Below are 18,268 nucleotides of genomic sequence, written 5' to 3'. Positions count from 1 at the left end.
TCGCATTAGGAGAATGCTAAATTTGCGCTTTTGATATTATTATCAGTTGTTTGTCGCTTAGTTGTGATGATGCCCTTAGTTGAACCTATTCCTCTGGCTTAGTCACTAGACTAAGTCCGAGGACAGTTTCGAACATAAGGAAAATAATTACCTTAATACCATCTAACAATACATGAAGTTTCGAATATTTTTACATCAATCCACTCTGTATCCTGGTATATTTTATGATTAAATAAGATATCGGAATATAAGGCCAAGTCAAGTTATTAATCTTACAACAACTCTTTTTGGCTCACTCAGGGACAATGGCTTTCTTCGGCGTATCGAGGTTTGGTGTATTTTCTAGCTTGTACCTTGCTTTGCAAAATTGCTTAGAGAGAAGAATCCACTGGATTTTACGTCTAGAGAATTTGAGAGCCATTGTGTGCTTGGAATGACGTTCGGAACGTTGTTCAATCGTTCACTCGCACTTTGTGAGACAGTACTGAGTCTTGTTGAAACGTCCATGATCTGTGACCGAAATGTTTGTTTGCCCGCGTTTGGGAAGCGTTTGGTACGGGGAGGACCACGCTTTCTTCCTTCTCCATGATTTAAAGGAATTTAATGGAATTAGGTATTATTTCTGGTTCCACTTGATTCCTTGGAATTCTCTCTGCGGTACATGCTGCACAGTTGGTCTGGCCGTTGGCAATGATTGATTCAAGTAACCGTCATTTTCCAGGAAGCTGTCAAGACTTGGCTGTGTTATTATTGTGAGATTAGATTAGATTAGATTAGATTAGATAATAGCTTATCGAGCATTCGGTTTTGTAAACCCTATCGTTTTGATAGTTTGCGAATTGCTCAATTGGTTTTCTCGCCAGAAAACCTGATGTTCGGAAATTGATTGCTTTCGGTCAAGCAAAGCAACTCATTAACTCTGGCAAATCTAACTTCACAGACTAACAGACGTAACACTGAAGCCGTATTCCATCGTTAATAAAAACGATCATTTCAAATGTTCACTTAAGCCAAGACTCAAACAACAGTCGCTGCGCGAGAACGCCGCTCGCTTGCGCTGGCGCTATTGTCAGATAATATACAAGCAAATTTATAGCATTGCTAAATTTATAGCGAGCTGCTTTGCGTAGCGCGAAGACTGTACCAGGTAATGCTAGTGTTTTTTTCAAGTTTCAGGGGTGTCAATGAAACGATGTTTTGTTAGAAAATTTGTTCGAAGTGTTACGTTTGTTAGTCTGTGCTAACTTGTTGCTACTGCAGTGTATGAGTCTTTTAGAATTTGCAACGCTTCCCAAGCAACCAAAAGTTCGAATATTACTTGACACGCGAGCTCGAAAGTTTACAATTAGTTCAGATTCAGTTCCGTGGAACATTCTTGCTGATTAGTAGTGTATATCAAGTATACGTGGAATTAAATGCTTTAAGAAGTGCTGCGAGTAAAGCTCGCATCACGAATAGCTCTTCAAAGCTATTAGGATGCTACATGAAGTTCTGAAGTAACTTTAGTTGCTAACAAGTTCTGCGTGCTGCTTTTTTGTTTATATTTCTGGTGATCAAACCAGCAGAACCTGAAACTATTGGAGATTAATTATTTTTATTTCACTTGAATAAATTTAATCCTCGCACATTTCTAATTACAAATATAAATTAGAATGTAATGCTCTTGATTATTGTGTTGTGTTGTGTAGCATATGCTGTCGGTATCTCACTACCCCAGTAAACCATTTGGTTTGTATATCTCGATTGCAACTGAGATATACGAAATCATATCTAACCGAAAAAGTTATATCACGCCATATAAGAACATATATGTACCAAAGTGGAGGCGATATACGTGCGAAAACTTTGACAATTATTTGTAATTCTATTTTGCGTAGTTTTTCTAACACGCAACTGAATACTCCTGAATGATTAAAGTATAATCAAATATTGCAATCGTCTATACTGCTTTATAATTCACAGTCATTGTATATGAAGATACGCATGACTGCAAAACAACTTATTGTTCACTTCGATTTGACATACTCTAATCATTATACAATTCCAATGTGAAATTGACATGAAAACGATTTAATGTGAACTTTCTATTACGATTTTGTGTTATCTGGGACTATAGTTAATTGCCTGGTTCCAAACTTTATGTTCTATAATTAACTCGCGCTGCATAAAGCTGCTGCAAGTTCTAAAACGAACAAGTTCTAAAATGAAAAGTTTTTCAACACAAGTGTTGTTCAGCTACCAACGCTTGTGTTAAGCGCTTGTTCAATAGGCATGTTTATTTACGACTTCAAATTGTTTCTTGGGCATGGTCACTGAGTTATGTGTAAATTTTATTTCAGAGTAATTTTAATGTAAAAAGCAAAGCCATGAGTATCGACCTTTTCGCGTGCGTAATGGCGGCTAGTGGGTACAACTTTCGGAGAACGTTAGCAAGCCTTTGGCAACTTTATTCACGTCAGGTTGATATTTCCAACCTTGATTGTTGCTGTAGAACTTTCAAGCGTACGTGAGTGGAGTTCCTAAAAGCAAATAAACATTGTGGAAAAGTGTATTTACTAGCCGCCATTACCCGCGCGAAAAGGTGGATAAACGTCCTGTTGAGAACTTGACCCTTCTTTATTGACAGACGTTGCAGCTGGTTATTATAGTACAGGACAATTACGGGGCTAGTGCAACGATCCTACTGACTCAATAGCAGCCCTTCTCAGCTCAGCCGAGATTCGGACATACGACGACTGATTTGTTAGACCAGCATCGTACCTCGAAGCTAACTGGGCGGTTAGCGGGTCGCGAAACGGTAATTGATAAAAAAAATTAAGAATTTACTATTACTCTAGAACTATTACTCCAGATGATTTATAATTGAATGTGAAGATATTAATAAGTTATTGCATCAATAAATATAAAATATATTATATAGTTGTGCTTCTTCATATGTTATGAAAATTGCTGACAACTTCCAACATCGCACTTATGCCCCGCCCTACTCTATCATAATGTGTGATGTTTACCACGAGCACTATACAGCGACGCTGGTATTCGATTTATATTGAATCTACTTCACAAATACTTTGTCAAAACAGGTTTTTAAGCATAACTCTTAAACTAATTGTTTGTTTTCAATTAAACCGATTAAACCTCGCAGAAAACTTTGTGGTATAATAAAAGTGCCCAGATAATCGGTTGTGTAGTTCCGGAGAAACTCATGTTACGTGGTGGACATATTTGCTTGTAACTTTTACATTACAAGCATTTACATTTTACATTTATTCTATTTTTGATTATGACTGTTTTCCAGCTTTTGAAAGACGTAAAACGAGAAATACAACCAAACTTGTTATTGATTATTGAAAAGGCATCCAGGAGGCAATTTAGAAAAATCGTCCATAAAGCTTTAAAAATGTCTGGAATTATTTCAAAATTTGCCCACAAAAGTCAGGAAGTTTAATTTTCGTTGAGCAATTGAACATAAACCACGAATTCTAATAATCTGTAACACATCTGGTATCCCTGGCAGGTTAAATGTAAATACATACGATATTTCCAATTGGAAAATAACCGCTTCATTCTTGTGAGATATTTTCACCGTTCTCACTCGAACCAACAGCTGTCAGTCAGCAGACTCGAACCGGTTTGTTTTCACTCTCGTTTATCGGTTATGGCTGCGGAGTTATTTGTTACGTGTAAAAGTTAAATTTTTCGGTCGTAATGGAGTTTTTCCGTTACGAAAACTGTCGTTAGTGCTAGGCTACAGTGTGTGTCATTGTTTACGAATAGAGTTTCCTGTGAGGAGCTGCCGATTGTTGCGCTAGGATCGTTTTTCACTTCAGCTGGACCGATCGCCATTGTTCAACAGACGAGCAAACGACTAGCAAAAGCAACAACATCGACTGCTCGGGGCTGAGCTCTATCTTGTCTCTGCGGAACGGGCGAAGGTTGGATGAATTTTCCTGGTTTTTTGGGCGCTAGGTTGGAGTCTTGTTATTAGATCAGTTTTAACGGTGTATGATATCTTTTATTCAGTATACTCTAAGCGTCATGAGCAATTTTAACAACAGTCACCACAGCAACACCGCTAGCAGCCAAAATTCTGCTGCTGAAGGCACAATGGAAAGAGGAAGGTGAGATGAACTGGGAGATGGGGAGAGATGTTTTTTTTTGCCCAGCAGTGGCATGTTTATTATTTTATCTCACTAGTAATGTTTACATTATACATACATATAGCGTTGGTACTAATGTTTTCTATACATTTATGAATAATGATAATAGGCGAATTTAAACACAGTGAAATTCAATTTTTATTTATGCATGTCTATTGCAGCTGTATTTTAGTTCGTTACGCCAGTCAGAATTCTCTGGACGAGAGTTCCCAGAAGCAACTGCCCAGACAAGATGGAAAAGACAAAGCAACGGGAGCCTATCGGAACAATGTGCACACTCAGCGATCATTCGATGCCATGAACACTATGAGAGAGTAATAATTATGATTTTGCATAATTCCCACGAAATTGGGTTAACTGACCGTGTTTTCTAATTTTTTGTTGGCAGACAAAACTTGCTCTGTGATGTGATTCTCGTTGCCGATGGCATCGAAATTCCAGCGCACAAAATGGTGCTGGCCTCCTGCAGTCCGTACTTCTATGCAATGTTTACCGGATTCGAGGAGAGCCGTCAGGACCGTATCACGTTGCAGGGCGTCGATCATCGCGCGTTGCAGCTGCTTGTTGAATACGTATACACATCAGTGGTGGAAGTTACCGAAGATAACGTGCAAGTGCTATTGACGGCGGCAAATTTGCTACAGCTGACTGACGTGCGCGATGCTTGTTGCGATTATCTGCAAACTCAGCTGGATCCGAGCAATTGCTTGGGGATTCGAGATTTTGCCGACATTCACGGTTGCATTGATTTGTTGAATTATGCGGAAACGTACATCGAGCAACACTTTTCGTAAGTTTCAGGAGAGGCAGGCAATCAATGCAATATTTTTATTTTGTTTGCTTCCAGGGAGGTAGTGCAATTTGATGAGTTTTTGAATCTCACTAGTGACCAGGTAGTTAACTTGATTAAAAGCGATCGACTGTTGGTTCCTTCAGAGGAAAAGGTTTGTATTTATCATAACAATTTATTAGGACGTAGCGTGATTGAATTACTTTTAGGTTTATGAATGTGTAATCGCTTGGATCCAGTACGATATTACAGGTCGTCAGGCATACCTGGCGGATCTAATGGAACACGTGCGGCTTCCGTTATTATCACAGGAATATCTTGTTCAGCGAGTGGAAAAAGAATATTTATTGAAGGGCGATATTCAATGTAAAGACTTTATTATTGAAGCACTTAAATATCATCTACTGAAGGGAGAGCAGAAGACTTCCTTTAAGACACCTAGAACCATTCCGCGGCAGCCGGTAGGGTTGCCAAAAGTTTTGCTTGTTATTGGTGGACAAGCACCGAAAGCTATACGGTCGGTTGAATGTTATGATCTTCGAGAGGAACGCTGGTATCAGGTAGCTGAAATGCCTACCAGACGATGCCGGGCGGGTCTCGCTGTATTGGGAGATAAGGTTTATGCCATCGGAGGATTTAATGGTTCGCTAAGAGTGCGAACAGTCGATGTTTATGACCCGGTTCAGGATCATTGGACTGCTTGCAGTGGTATGGAAGCAAGACGCTCCACATTGGGAGTAGCTGTGTTGAATAACTGCATTTACGCTGTCGGTGGATTCGATGGTTCTTCCGGTTTGAGTTCAGCGGAAATGTTTGATCCTAGAACACAGGAGTGGCAGTTGATTGCATCGATGTCAACAAGACGAAGTTCGGTTGGGGTAGGAGTCGTTCATGGTTTGCTCTACGCTGTGGGTGGCTACGATGGAGCATCGAGGCAATGTTTGGCCTCGGTTGAGCGCTATAGTCCAACAAACGATACATGGACTCAAATTGCTGAAATGTCCGATCGCAGAAGTGGCGCTGGAGTAGGTGTTTTGGATAACATTTTGTATGCTGTTGGAGGGCACGATGGTCCGTTGGTGAGAAAATCTGTGGAAGCCTATAATTCGGAAACTAATACATGGCATAAAGTGGCCGATATGGCTTTTTGCAGACGAAATGCAGGTGTTGTGGCCCATAAGGGCATGCTATTCGTCGTTGGTGGTGATGATGGCAGTTCAAATTTAGCCTCTGTGGAAGTATATACGCCGGAGACTAACACCTGGCGACTGCTGCCTGCCTCGATGAGCATTGGGCGCAGTTATGCCGGTGTAGCCATGATTGATAAGCCCATGTGAAGCGAGCAGCAGGGCGCTACCGCCGCCACAGCAGCAAACAGTTCAAGGTATGCGAATTGTTCGATAAATTGTAGTGCAACGAATAACAGTCAGAATAACCAAAACAATGACGACGAAAATAGTCAGGCTGAAGGGCTGAACTCAGAAGCTGGTGCTGTAGGTTATAATCAGATCTCAAACAATAACAATAATGTTAACAATACTAACAATAATAACAACAATAACATCAACGTACACTACGAAAACATCTATGAGTCAATTGAACAATTTGCTGCTGCAGCAAATGCTGGTGCGGCTGCGGTGGCCCCTGCTGTAGTTCGTAACCCTCTAGGAAACATTCCTCCGCCATCACACGGCGTTCAGTTGAATCAACCATCTCAAGCCGCTCCGCCACCAGCAGCGGCGTCGGTCGGTTTGGGATTGAGAAACAATATTCCAACGAGTGGCTCGTGCCCTCCACCTCCTCCACCACCAAGTATGCTACAGATGCAACAACAATATCACCCACTTGCTTATCGCAACGAATTGTACGAACGAACGGCCGGATACGATGTTCCCCGGGGATGTCCACGCAATAATTACTACCAAAACCAGGCAGCGAATGGCGCCGTTCCGCGTTATCAAAACATTCATCTGGACTTTAACCGACCGTGTTATTCTCAGAATCCCGTGAGAACTCCCAGACAACGAAGCTTCGACGATACCGAATCCTACCAATACTATCGACATCAGAATCAGAACAATTGTACCAAATATGACAACGTGTATGAACTGCTTCGAGAAGAGCCAGCATACCAGAACACAGGAGCGTTCGGAATGTCCGGCAGTGCAAACGCCAATGCCAACCGAGGAATTTTCGGAAGGCTCGATGTTATTGGCCACGGCGTTGGTCGTATCGAGCGTCATCTAAGCTCATCTTGCGGAAACATCGATCACTATAGTTTGGGAGGACACTACGCAGTGTTGGGACACAGCCATTTAGGGGCAGCCGGCGATGTTAAATTGAATTCCGCCACAAACGGTCAGCCCGCTAGCTGTAAAGATTCTTCTTCGGTTAATGTTAAGAGCTTTTTCAGTTGCCTCGGAGGCGAGAATTCACAATCAATGAATAACATCAGCAAAAATAGCACAGCAGCACAGCCAACTTCGGTCGGGCCTACAGCTAACGGCGATAGTGCTTCCGGTGTCAGTCCCGTTGTTTCGACGAATTCTTCGATCACTGCAACGAAAGTAACTGGAACTATTCCAAAGATTAAGAGTAAAATCCGGAAAGAAACCCATAACTCGCTTGAACCAACGGAATCTGATTCTCATTCTAGTCGTGTTTCCAAGCCATCCCTTCAGTGGTTACTCGTCAATAAGTGGCTTCCCTTGTGGGTGGGTCAAACTCCTCCGGACTATAAATTTATCGATTTTAATTTTATGTTTTCGCGGAACTGTGATGGATGCGGAAGCACTGCAAACCATCAGGAACTGATGCGTCTGGACGGCATGCCGGAGATGCGTTCGCAAGAGTACGGAGATTACATTCCCCCGGCTAGAGAGTATCCAACCATGAATGGAAGCTATCCGCGCGTTTTAAGGAATACTCCGCAGCTGTCAAGATTGCGCGAACACGAGTACGAAAATGTCCCTGTGGATTCGCCCTCGGGAAAGTTGGATTGTGCTGCAGCCCGTGCCGTTTTGAGTCACGCTAACCGTGCACGGTCGGAAAGTCCAGTACGATCTGCTGCCGGTGCAGCAAGACGGGACGACCAGGCAGCGGTTCGCGATCCATTCCGCAGTTGGGCATTCAATTTTGATGACAACAGTTTCCGCCCAGCCGGCGCAGCCGGACAGAATGGATTTCCTAGGCCGCGTGAAATTCGTCGTATCACGGATGGAACATTCCGTGCTGCTGATTTTCAACAAGGCATTCGAGAACCACTCAAAGATTCGTCCATTGGCGCTTCTTCTGCAGTCAATGAGTCACCTACACCTTCTACATCCCGTTCAAACTCTGCTTCTCCTCCAAAAATTAAAGATGCCGCAGTTTCTCCTGCCCTACAAGAAAAAGAAGAGACCCCCGCGTCAAGTTCGTCAGATTCGGATAATTTTTTGATGGATTCTATCGCTACCGATGCTGGCGAACAAGCAGGGGAAAGCAGCAGCAGCAGCCAGTACGTAGAAATGGCCGGAAATATCGAAGTAAACAAAGATACCGCCAAAGAGAAGGAAGTCACATCTTCTCTGGAAACATCGGAATCGTCCAACTTCGAGAATGCCGGTGAAATATCTGTTACCGATGACGAGAATGAGAATGAGGAAAACATTGATGCTATCTAAATCTTGCTTTACTTGAGGCTTACCTAAACGTGAACTATTTCTTAAAAAATTCCTTCGATAGACTGCTTTAAATTAAAAGCAATCTGTTTTACCTTGCTTGCTCAATATTTATTTAGATTCTATTTATTCTATTTACACAGAAAATTTTCTTAGCAAACTTTTTTTTAACAAAACATTTATTTCTCGGAATAAAAAAGGCATTTATTGGCTGACACTCACATTTCCGGTGAATTTAGACTTAAACACATTTAGCAGTTAGTATATCAAAGTTTAGTAATATAAGGGTTACAATGCAATGACATGTTATATCAAGTAGTTTGCCAGAAGAACAAAATTTCGATGTCGAACACGGAAAATGTTATCACTGTATCGTATATCCTTGTCAAGTTAGCAGCAAAAATGACATAGGCCTATCTGCAGAAAAAAAGCCATTTATCAACTAGTTTTAGGCAAGTTAGTTTCCAACAGTGATAGTCAATTGTGTTAGTGCATGTTCACATACACACACCCATTTACATTTCTAAAACACTGAGAATAGTTGCGCGACCCTACAAAATCAAAGCAGCATAAGTTCAGTACAAACCTTGTAATTATGAGACCTATCTAAGCAACTACTACTTTTACCATGCTAACACACTCACTGATGCGGTCAGTAGAAAGTACATTTTAAAAGTCCAATATTAGAAGACAGTGGAAAAACCGTCGATATTTATTCCTTAACATTCAATAAGTCTATAGATATATTATCCACTTCTAGCGCTGAATACATGTGCACAATACCAATTACAGTTACTCATTCCTGTGGGTACAAGTTCTACCCCCTTTAGGATGAACGATTGATTCTTATTGTATGCATTAAATGGAATCACGTAATAAATGGGTTTAATAGTTCGTGTTTCTGTGTTTTGACTGTGATGATAGAACCAAAAAATTACTTCTTATAAAATAATGATTATGTAATTGGTTTATGGATTGTGGATTGGTTGATAAACGGCTGGATAATGCATACCATCGGTGCCATGCGCACTGGGCAAAAAACAGATCCTACAGTAGTTCAAAGCTTCTTATCCAGCAACTCCTATCTCTATCTCCTCGTGGTACCAGCCGGGATGCATTTTTTAGGATATGCTACACATGTGGACATGCTTCATCACGCGAGATTGATGGCAAAAGCAATATATGGACTGAAAATTTATCTCCTTCGGTCAAATCTACGACGAGTAATAACGAGTGGACGAGTAATATGGAACTAGTTTGTTGCGTTTCATACTGTTTGTAGTACGAGTTTACTAGAGAGGATAGTATAACACACCATTGTTAACGTCTGTTCCATAAAATTTAAAGTTTATTCAAAAAGTTTGAGGCTCAGGACAAATCATTTATGGTATTTCCCAAAGATCTATCATTGCCTGGCATTTTTCGTCATTTTTGACATCAAGATGTAGAGGAAAATGCTCCGACATTTCTCGAAAGAACGCGACAGTAAAAATACCTTGAGGGACGAAATTTTTCTTCGAAAATGGAAATTATTGTAAGCAATTTTGTAAGCATCGGGTCCTTCCAATCTTTCAAATGTTTAAACTTCCTGCTCAGTTTAAAACAAAAATAGATTCTTCAAATTGAAACAACAACGCTTAATATATAGGGTTCGTGCGGACCCATTAAGCGGTAGCCTGAACAATATTCATGAATAACGTCGAAACTATATTTATTTGAGACCAGATTTTCATACCAATTGCTTGGATAACATTTACTGAATATTTCAGTGCGCTTTGGCCTTAATAAAACGCTGTGTAATTTGAGAAATAGTCGCGAGACATGATGAGGTTGCTGAGACTATTATAGACCCATTTTTATTGTGGTGTATCGTGTATGTGTGTTTTAAATTTCCGGCAGGCCGAACGCGCCGATATGGTACAAACCATAACATTTATAAAGCAATCCCCCGAATAACTCAATACGTGCTACTGCGCGTAATTTCTTAGTAGCGCAATTAACAATAAAGCTGATTCTTGACATATTATTGGGGCTTATCAAACGCTTATCGCTTACCATGAACCAGCTATATCTATTTGAAGAAGCCTGAGAAATTGCGATGAATAACACGTAGCTATCATGTGTTCAATATTAGTGTGTTTACTGCGGTAGCTTTGGACCAAAGTTCGAGTAACTATTTTTAAACCATTTCGTACAGTGTAAGTTTTATTATTTGTATACTCTTAGTCTTATTGCGGTTTTAATAACTTCTCTAATTTGCAAAATTGAATGTCCAATTTACAATAAATTCCGACCAGACTTGCTTACTTAATTGGCCTAACGTCTTACGACAAGGCCTGCACAGTATAATTTCTCCATCTGTTTCGGTCCATGGCAATTGATCTCCAGTTCAGCGGGCACCCAGTGCTCGCCAGATCTCGCTCCACCTGGTCTTGCCACCTCGTTCGCTGTGCCCCTCTTCGTCTTCCTACCGGATTTGATGCGAAAACCATATCTGCAGGATAGTTGTCCGGCATTCTAGCAACATGTCCTGCCCAACGTATCTGTCCAGCTTTTACCACTTTCTGAATACTTGGTTCGCCGTAGAGACGCGCGAGCTTGTGGTTCATTCTTCGCCTCCATACACCGTTTTCTTGCATTCCGCCAAAGATGGTTCTTAGCACCCGCCGTTCGAAAACTCCGAGTGCTCGTAGGTCCTCTTCTAGCAGTGTCCACGTTTCGTGCCCGTAGCGGACAACCGGTCTAATTAGCGTTTTGTACAGTGTGCACTTTGTACGGGGACTCAAATTGTTCGGCCGCAAGTGTTTGTGGAGTCCGTAGTAGGCCCGACTCCCGCTGCTAATACGTCTTTTAATCTCACGGCTGGTATTGTTGTCCTCTGTTGCCAGTGAGCCAAGGTATACGAACTCGTCGACTACCTCGAACTCATCTCCGTCGATTACCACGGTACTGCCCAAGCGGGCCCTGTCGCGCTTGGTCCCGCCCGCCAGCATATACTTCGTTTTAGACGTATTTATCTTCAATACAATTTTCTGCTTCGCGTTTTAGTCTGGTGTACTGATCTTCCACGGCCTCAAATGTTCTGCCGACAGCATCCACGTTGTCAGCAAAGCAGATAAATTGATGGATTTGTTGATAATCGTGCCCCGCATTTCGATCGCCGCTCGTCTTATAACACCTTCAAGCGCAATGTTGAATAGCAGGCAGGAAAGACCATCTCCTTGTCGAAGTCCTCTGCGAGATTCGAATGGGTCCGACAATCCACCCGAGATTCTCACACAGCACTGGATCCCATCCATCGTAGCCATGATAAATCTAGTAAGCTTAACCAGAAACCCATTTTCGTCCAAAATTTTCCATATCTCTTGTCGGTTTACGCTATCATATGTGGCTTTGAAATCGTTGAATAGGTGGTGCGTGGGGACTCGGAATTCGCGGCACTTCTGGAAGATCTGCCGCAGGGTGAAGATTTGGTCCGTTGTAGACCAACCCTCCATGAAGCCGGCCTGGTAACTTCCCGCAAATCCATTGGCTATTGGCGATAGTCGATGAAAGATGACTTGTGTTGTGATGTTAAAGAAACTCGGCAACACTGCCTTTGGTTGATAGATCATTAATAAAATCCTATTTGAAAAGCTCACATGTGTCCATTTTATCATTGTAACATTTTGGCGACTAATGATGGGATTTTGTGATTAAATTCGTTAACGGAGTGCTTAAATGCTAAAAAGAACTGTTTAAATACGCGAAAATCAGTAAAGCGAGTTACATTCGGTGTATTCGTGGCGGTACATTTCGGGTACAGTCGTGTGATGAGAAGCTAATCGGTAAAGCTTGAAAGTAAACATAACCCCACTTCGGTCGAAAACGGAAAAAAACAAACACTTTACTACCATTTGATATATCGGACAGCGTCCATCGCCAGCCGTTGGATTAAATGGAAAAGATCGTTTCAACTGTTCCTGGAAGTGAACTGTGTAGCTCTTGCTTCGCGCAAGCGTTCATATTTACTACACTACGCTGGGCCGGAAGTGCAGGATATATTCTATAATATAGAAGGACATGACGCAACTCCTCCACCGGGATCAGATGTTTTCACCGAAGCTCTACGTTTATTAGATGCGCATTTTGCTCCGCTGAATAATGTTCCATATGAAAGGTCTGTTTTCCGGAAAATAGCACAAAAGGAAGATGAATCGGTTGAGAAGTTTATACATCGACTCCGGGACCAAGGTCGTCTCTGCGATTATGGTGCTGCGTTAGAGATGCGCATTACCGAACAAGTATTCGACAACTGCTTATCGGATTCGTTGAGAGAAGCAATATTGAAGAAAAAATTGATGTCAGTTCAAGAAATTGCTGATGAGGGAAGAGTACTAGAAACTGTAAAACGTAATCGAGATCAAATGCAAAAACCGATGGAAGAGTGCCCGTTAAATTTCGTAAATAAGCAACGACGTGACGACATTTGCTTCCGCTGTGGAAACTTAGGTCACTTCGCCAATGATAAAAAGTGCCCAGCAAGGTCTAAAAAGTGTGACAAGTGTCAAATTACAGGACACTTCAAGATAGGGTTGCCAAGTGGCCGGTTTTTCACCAGCAAAGCCGGTGGCCGGTGGGTCCGATCCTACAGTGCGAGATGAAGTGGTAATGGATGATGAACTTCGAGACAAGGATGCTGTTATCAAACATCGTACTAAACAAAATCGAGACAGCAAGGTAGGAGCCAAAGAAACATCTATTAATGTCGGCGACGAAGTGCTTATGAAAAACATGCATCCAGCGAATAAACTGTCATCCACTTTTCTGCCTGTACCAGCAACAGTTGTGGAGAAGCATGGAAGCACGGCGACGGTGGAGACCGAGAGTGGTCAACGTTTCAAAAGAAACACATCACATCTAAAGGTGCACCATCCATTACCGTCTGCAGACGGCATCAGCTACGGCGAACGAGATGATTCTACGAAGGACATTCCACAATCAACGAATTCCGGTCAAGATAGACCCCGTAGATGTGTTACACTTCCCAGGCGTTTCGAAGATTACGTTATTTGTAGCTCAGGGGTATCGTACCCAGTATTCCCTACTTGCGGGTGCTTTATGCTCCGTAGGGGGTGCAATCTCAGGGTCTTTTTAACGCATACTGACACACGGCTGACCATATATGTGAGCGGCAGTGAACAGCTTCACGGTACGGGAGGGGAACTATCCCTATACAATTTTAGAACATTCACTCGCGATCCCCTGTGGTTACTTTCACCGAACGGAATCTAATAGAAGGGAGGACTCACAAGCCGCGAACACTTTTGTTCCGGCCTGACTCGAAACCAGCGAGAATTAACAACCCCTTTTGTGGGTTCGGAGTAACGGAGGTGAAATCTGCGGCAAGGTAAATATACGAAACGTTACGTGTCCTATCTAGAGTAGGCATTAATTTAATGTTTGCGAACTTAACTCTATACACTCACGGGCATGTTTTTGATTACCATACATCCCTCCTGAGGGATAGAACGTTGATGTTGCCGGAATCGCTCATCGTCAGATCCTCGGGTAGGTTCCAGCACGACGCAGCTGTCGCGCTTTTCGTTCTTTTCTTTCGGGAGCAAATTGCAAGTGCGACTTACGTCGGCTAATATATCCAACAGACTGAATTTCCTTTCGTTTCGCTCCGATTCAAATATCTCTCATTCTCTCAACGATCAATCGATCGCCTTTGCGATGTCGCTTTCGCTTTGTCTCAGTCTGACTCAGGGCGCATACAATCGACCTAATTTCAGATTTCGAGTAGTCTAATTGTACACTCTAATTTGTGGTTATCCATATTGTACTTTATTATACCGACTTTTTACCAATCCATGTCATATCTGCTACAGCAGCCTACCTCGTTGAGGTTAATCGCTCACAGGTTGAGAAGATGGTCGTACATTCTAATCACGATGCCTCCTTGATCGAATCGGTTAACCGCAAACGGCCGGGAGCAAGTTGTTGAGGTAGCTGAGGTGACTTTATCCAATGTACACCTGTGAAAGCCTTGACCAGATAGCCAGTATTCGTGTTGATAATACCGGGTTACAGGAAGTTCTCCTTCTGCGTCATTAAATATCCAAAAGCGGATTCACTTCCGAACCGACTGTATGTCCCAGATTGAGCAGAAAGTCAGGGGTTGTTGGATTACTACGAAGAAAAGTCGGAGATTTTGATCCGATGTAAAGAAAAAGGCCCTTTGTGGACCTGTCGGGTTTTATTAGCTTTTGTGACGTAACAATTTTAACATGTGCTTATTTTAACATTCTTTTGACAATTTTAATTATCCAGCTTTTAACATTTTTTTTATAAATTACCTTTTTCGTACTTCTTATTTTTGCTCGTAGTGCTTACACGTGTTGTTCATTTCCGTTTAACTAACAATTTTAGCTATACAATAGACGTAAGTTAAACAATAGGAATTAGCTTTAAGTACACTATTTTTAGGTTATAATATTCCACGACTAGTCACCTTTTAACGTGTTGTATTGGTCCTAACTAGCACTTAATAAATTTCATTTGAGTAATTAATCTTTAGTTGTAACTTGCCTAGTAATTTTAACTACTGTTACTAGTAACTCTAGAAAAAAAAGAACACAGTAATTTTAAGTACATTTACCCTACACTTATTACACAATTAATTTATAATTACACTACTTCACGACGCGCACTTCTGCTCTGCTCAGGAGTCGGGAACGGAAAGAAAGCATCCACCAGATGCCAAGTTTAATAAGCTAAACTTTATTAGATGGGCCTCACTTCAACCAACTGTTGAATTTTGACAGATCTGGCCACATCCGTTTGGTTCCGTAACTGTTGGTGACGTTGCCAATCAATGTCCCCCTAGTGCTAACTATAAGTACTTTGGTGGAGTGCGTTCACACCCTCTTCATGAAGATTGTTCAGAATGGGACTTGCGGTCAGCGGGGTGCTATCCCTATCTTAACGAACGGTGTTTGACAGTCGACTTAACGAAGGGCGCTATTTCAAGAAATGCAAGAAATAGCGCCCGTCTGACAGGTAGATTTGCTGCCAACAGCCACGTAGCCAGAAGGGGGGGCCCGGGGGCCCAATTTTGATTTTAACTGTTTTATGTGCATATTTTTTCGTTTAGAACCACAATACATTAAATATATTATAATATATTATAGTTATAACCAATAAGATATGCATATAATGTATTAGGAGCCAAGATAGGACTCCTGGCCCCCACCTCTGGCTACGTGGCTGGCTGCCAACCTTGTCGAGATGTGCTGAGATGTTGGCAACAAAAACATGGCACCCATCGCAAGCCCCTGCTTGCGGTACACAGCAGAGCGATGTCTGACATACCCACTCGTCACTCTCACATCAATGTCAGTCCGGTCAGAGGCGTAATGAGGGTATTGGGATTGATGTTTTTATGGCAAAGAAAAAGTGATTTCTTGGGATGGAGTCACAAGACCGTATAAATAGGAACCATCGGTTACATATTTGATATTATATACTTGATATTATTATTATTAGTGATTTGATATTATATTGTTGAACTTCTTTTTATTATAAAATGGGAGATATGTTGTGATGTTAAAGAAACTTGGCAACACTGCCTTTGGTGGATAGATCATTAATAAAATCCTATTTGAAAAGCTCACATGTGTCCATTTTATCATTGTAACAACTTGGGACAGCGCTTTGTAGGCGGCATTCAGGATAATGATTGCTCGGTAGTTCTCACAATCCAGCTTATCACCTTTTTTGTAGATAGGGCAGATAACCCCGTCTTTCCACTCCTCCTTTAGGGGCCGTGCACTAATTACGTAAGGCATAATGGGGGGAGGGGGGGTTCCGCAAAATCTTACAAAATCTTATTTGGGGGAGTGGGGGGCTTAATAATTTCTTACGTAAGATTTCCGTACACGAAAAAATTATGACAAATTTTTTAATAACAACTCATGCTACTTGTTACAATTTTTTTTAATTGATGAGTTAAGTTGTGAAGTGTCAAAATCCTTCATGCTACAAGAAATGCGTTGCAACTTGCTGAGTATTTTACCCTTGCCCACTCAGGGAAACATCAGGCGACCTACTTGTTCCAGAGCCATCTGATATTATCGGTTTATGCTATTATTCCAACATATTCGGTTGCAATTGCCTATCCCAATCCCGCAAGGCAGCCGCAAAATCCCTTATGATATCACTACAAACATCACAGCTAATGTATAGCTGTATCAAGGGAACAAGCGCTTGATAAGCTACTGTGCAACAAAAATGTTTCTTGGGATGTAAGACCATGTCGCGTGTCATCTAGAAGAGGCAAAGAAGTTCTTTGTATGCTACTGCACGAGGACACGTCAATCAATCAATGTCAATCAATGCAAATTCTGGCTTCAGTTTTCAGAAGGTCGCATAATGCATGCAAAAGGGTTGATGATGCGACCTTTTGAAAACTAAAGCCAGAATTATGTGTACGCTAGTGAGTTTCTGAACATATACCAACATCTATTGACAACCTCAATGCTGAAATACGTTCGGTTCGTGAGTGGGCTATGAAGGGATTTACAACAGATTTGATTTTGCTTGTTTTTTTATGAATTTGTTTGAAACTTGGTTTTTATGCACTTGTTTGAACTTTGTTGGCTGTTTCAATATTCTTTCAATGTTTAACATTTTAAATAAAACTTGCATTTTGATGTTTCAAAAAATCTTACTAAGATTTTTTACGGGGGGGAGGGGGGATTGGCAGAATCTTACAAAATCTTATATAGGGGGGAGGGGGGGTTCAAAAATGAAGAAAAAGCCCTTACGTAATTATTGCACGGCCCCTTAGTCGTTCCGTATCCCAAATCTTGTTGATAATCCCAAATCAGTTGATGCAGACAGCCGGCCAACTTGTCCGGGCTCATTTTAATAAGTTCCGCTCCAATGCCATCCTTTCCCGCTGCTTTGTTGTTCTTCAGCCGCTGGATGGCTTCTTTAACTTCCCTTATCGATGGAGGTGGAACATCTTCATTGCTTGCTACACCAATGTGGTCACTAGCTCCGCTATCATGATCTTCCGCCTGCACGCCATTCAGGTGTTCATCGTAGTGCTGCTTTCACCTTTCGATCACCGCACGGTCGTCAGTTAAGATACCTCCATCTTTATCTCTGCACATTTCGGCCCACGGCACGAAGACTTTGCGAGATCCGTAGAGTCTCTGATAGAACTTCCGTGTGTCGTGAAAGCGGTACAGCTGTTCGAGTTCTTCGCACTCCTTTCCTCTTGGTGGCGCTTCTTCTCCTTGAAGAGTCGGGTTTGCTGTCTTCGCTTCTGTTTGTATCGCTCCACATTCTGACGGGTGGCTCTACGCAGCATAGTTTTTGACGTATCCTTACCATCACTAGGTAGTGATCCGAACCAGTGTTAGCGCCCGGATAGGTTCTGACATCGATAATAGGCCGTATGAATAAAAGAGTTAGAGCAAACGCTCCCATAAGATTTACACGGGAAAAGCAAAGCAAACTGTTTTATTTATACGGCCTAATGTCTGAAAAGTGCCGACCATCTATCAGAACGTGGTCGATTTGTGATTCTGTCTGGTTGGGTCATCTCCAGGTGTACCGATGGTAGAGGTTATGCTGGAAGAAGGTACTACGTATGGCCATGTTCTTGG

At 41.9% G+C, this 18,268-nt stretch overlaps 1 protein-coding gene across 2 annotated transcripts; it reads left to right on the top strand.

The window, feature by feature from the left end:
• Positions 1 to 3,674: 3,674 nt before the first annotated feature.
• LOC128744551 (ring canal kelch homolog) lies at positions 3,675 to 9,487 on the top strand. Of its 2 annotated transcripts, XM_053841634.1 has the most exons (6): positions 3,675 to 3,935; positions 4,024 to 4,121; positions 4,322 to 4,474; positions 4,549 to 4,950; positions 5,008 to 5,104; positions 5,160 to 9,487. In XM_053841634.1, the coding sequence occupies exons 2-6, from the start codon at positions 4,039 to 4,041 to the stop codon at positions 8,610 to 8,612; spliced, it is 4,188 nt and encodes a 1,395-aa protein (XP_053697609.1). In that variant the 5' UTR covers positions 3,675 to 3,935; positions 4,024 to 4,038; the 3' UTR covers positions 8,613 to 9,487. The 2 variants fall into 2 exon arrangements, with proteins under 2 accessions (XP_053697609.1, XP_053697608.1); XM_053841633.1 differs by having other exon boundaries at positions 3,675 to 4,121.
• The last annotated feature ends 8,781 nt before the right edge of the window (positions 9,488 to 18,268 follow it).

Source organism: Sabethes cyaneus, chromosome 3 (genome assembly GCF_943734655.1).
Source record: "Sabethes cyaneus chromosome 3, idSabCyanKW18_F2, whole genome shotgun sequence".
Classification (NCBI taxonomy): domain Eukaryota; kingdom Metazoa; phylum Arthropoda; class Insecta; order Diptera; family Culicidae; genus Sabethes; species Sabethes cyaneus.
This window is presented reverse-complemented; position numbering and strand designations above follow the sequence as displayed.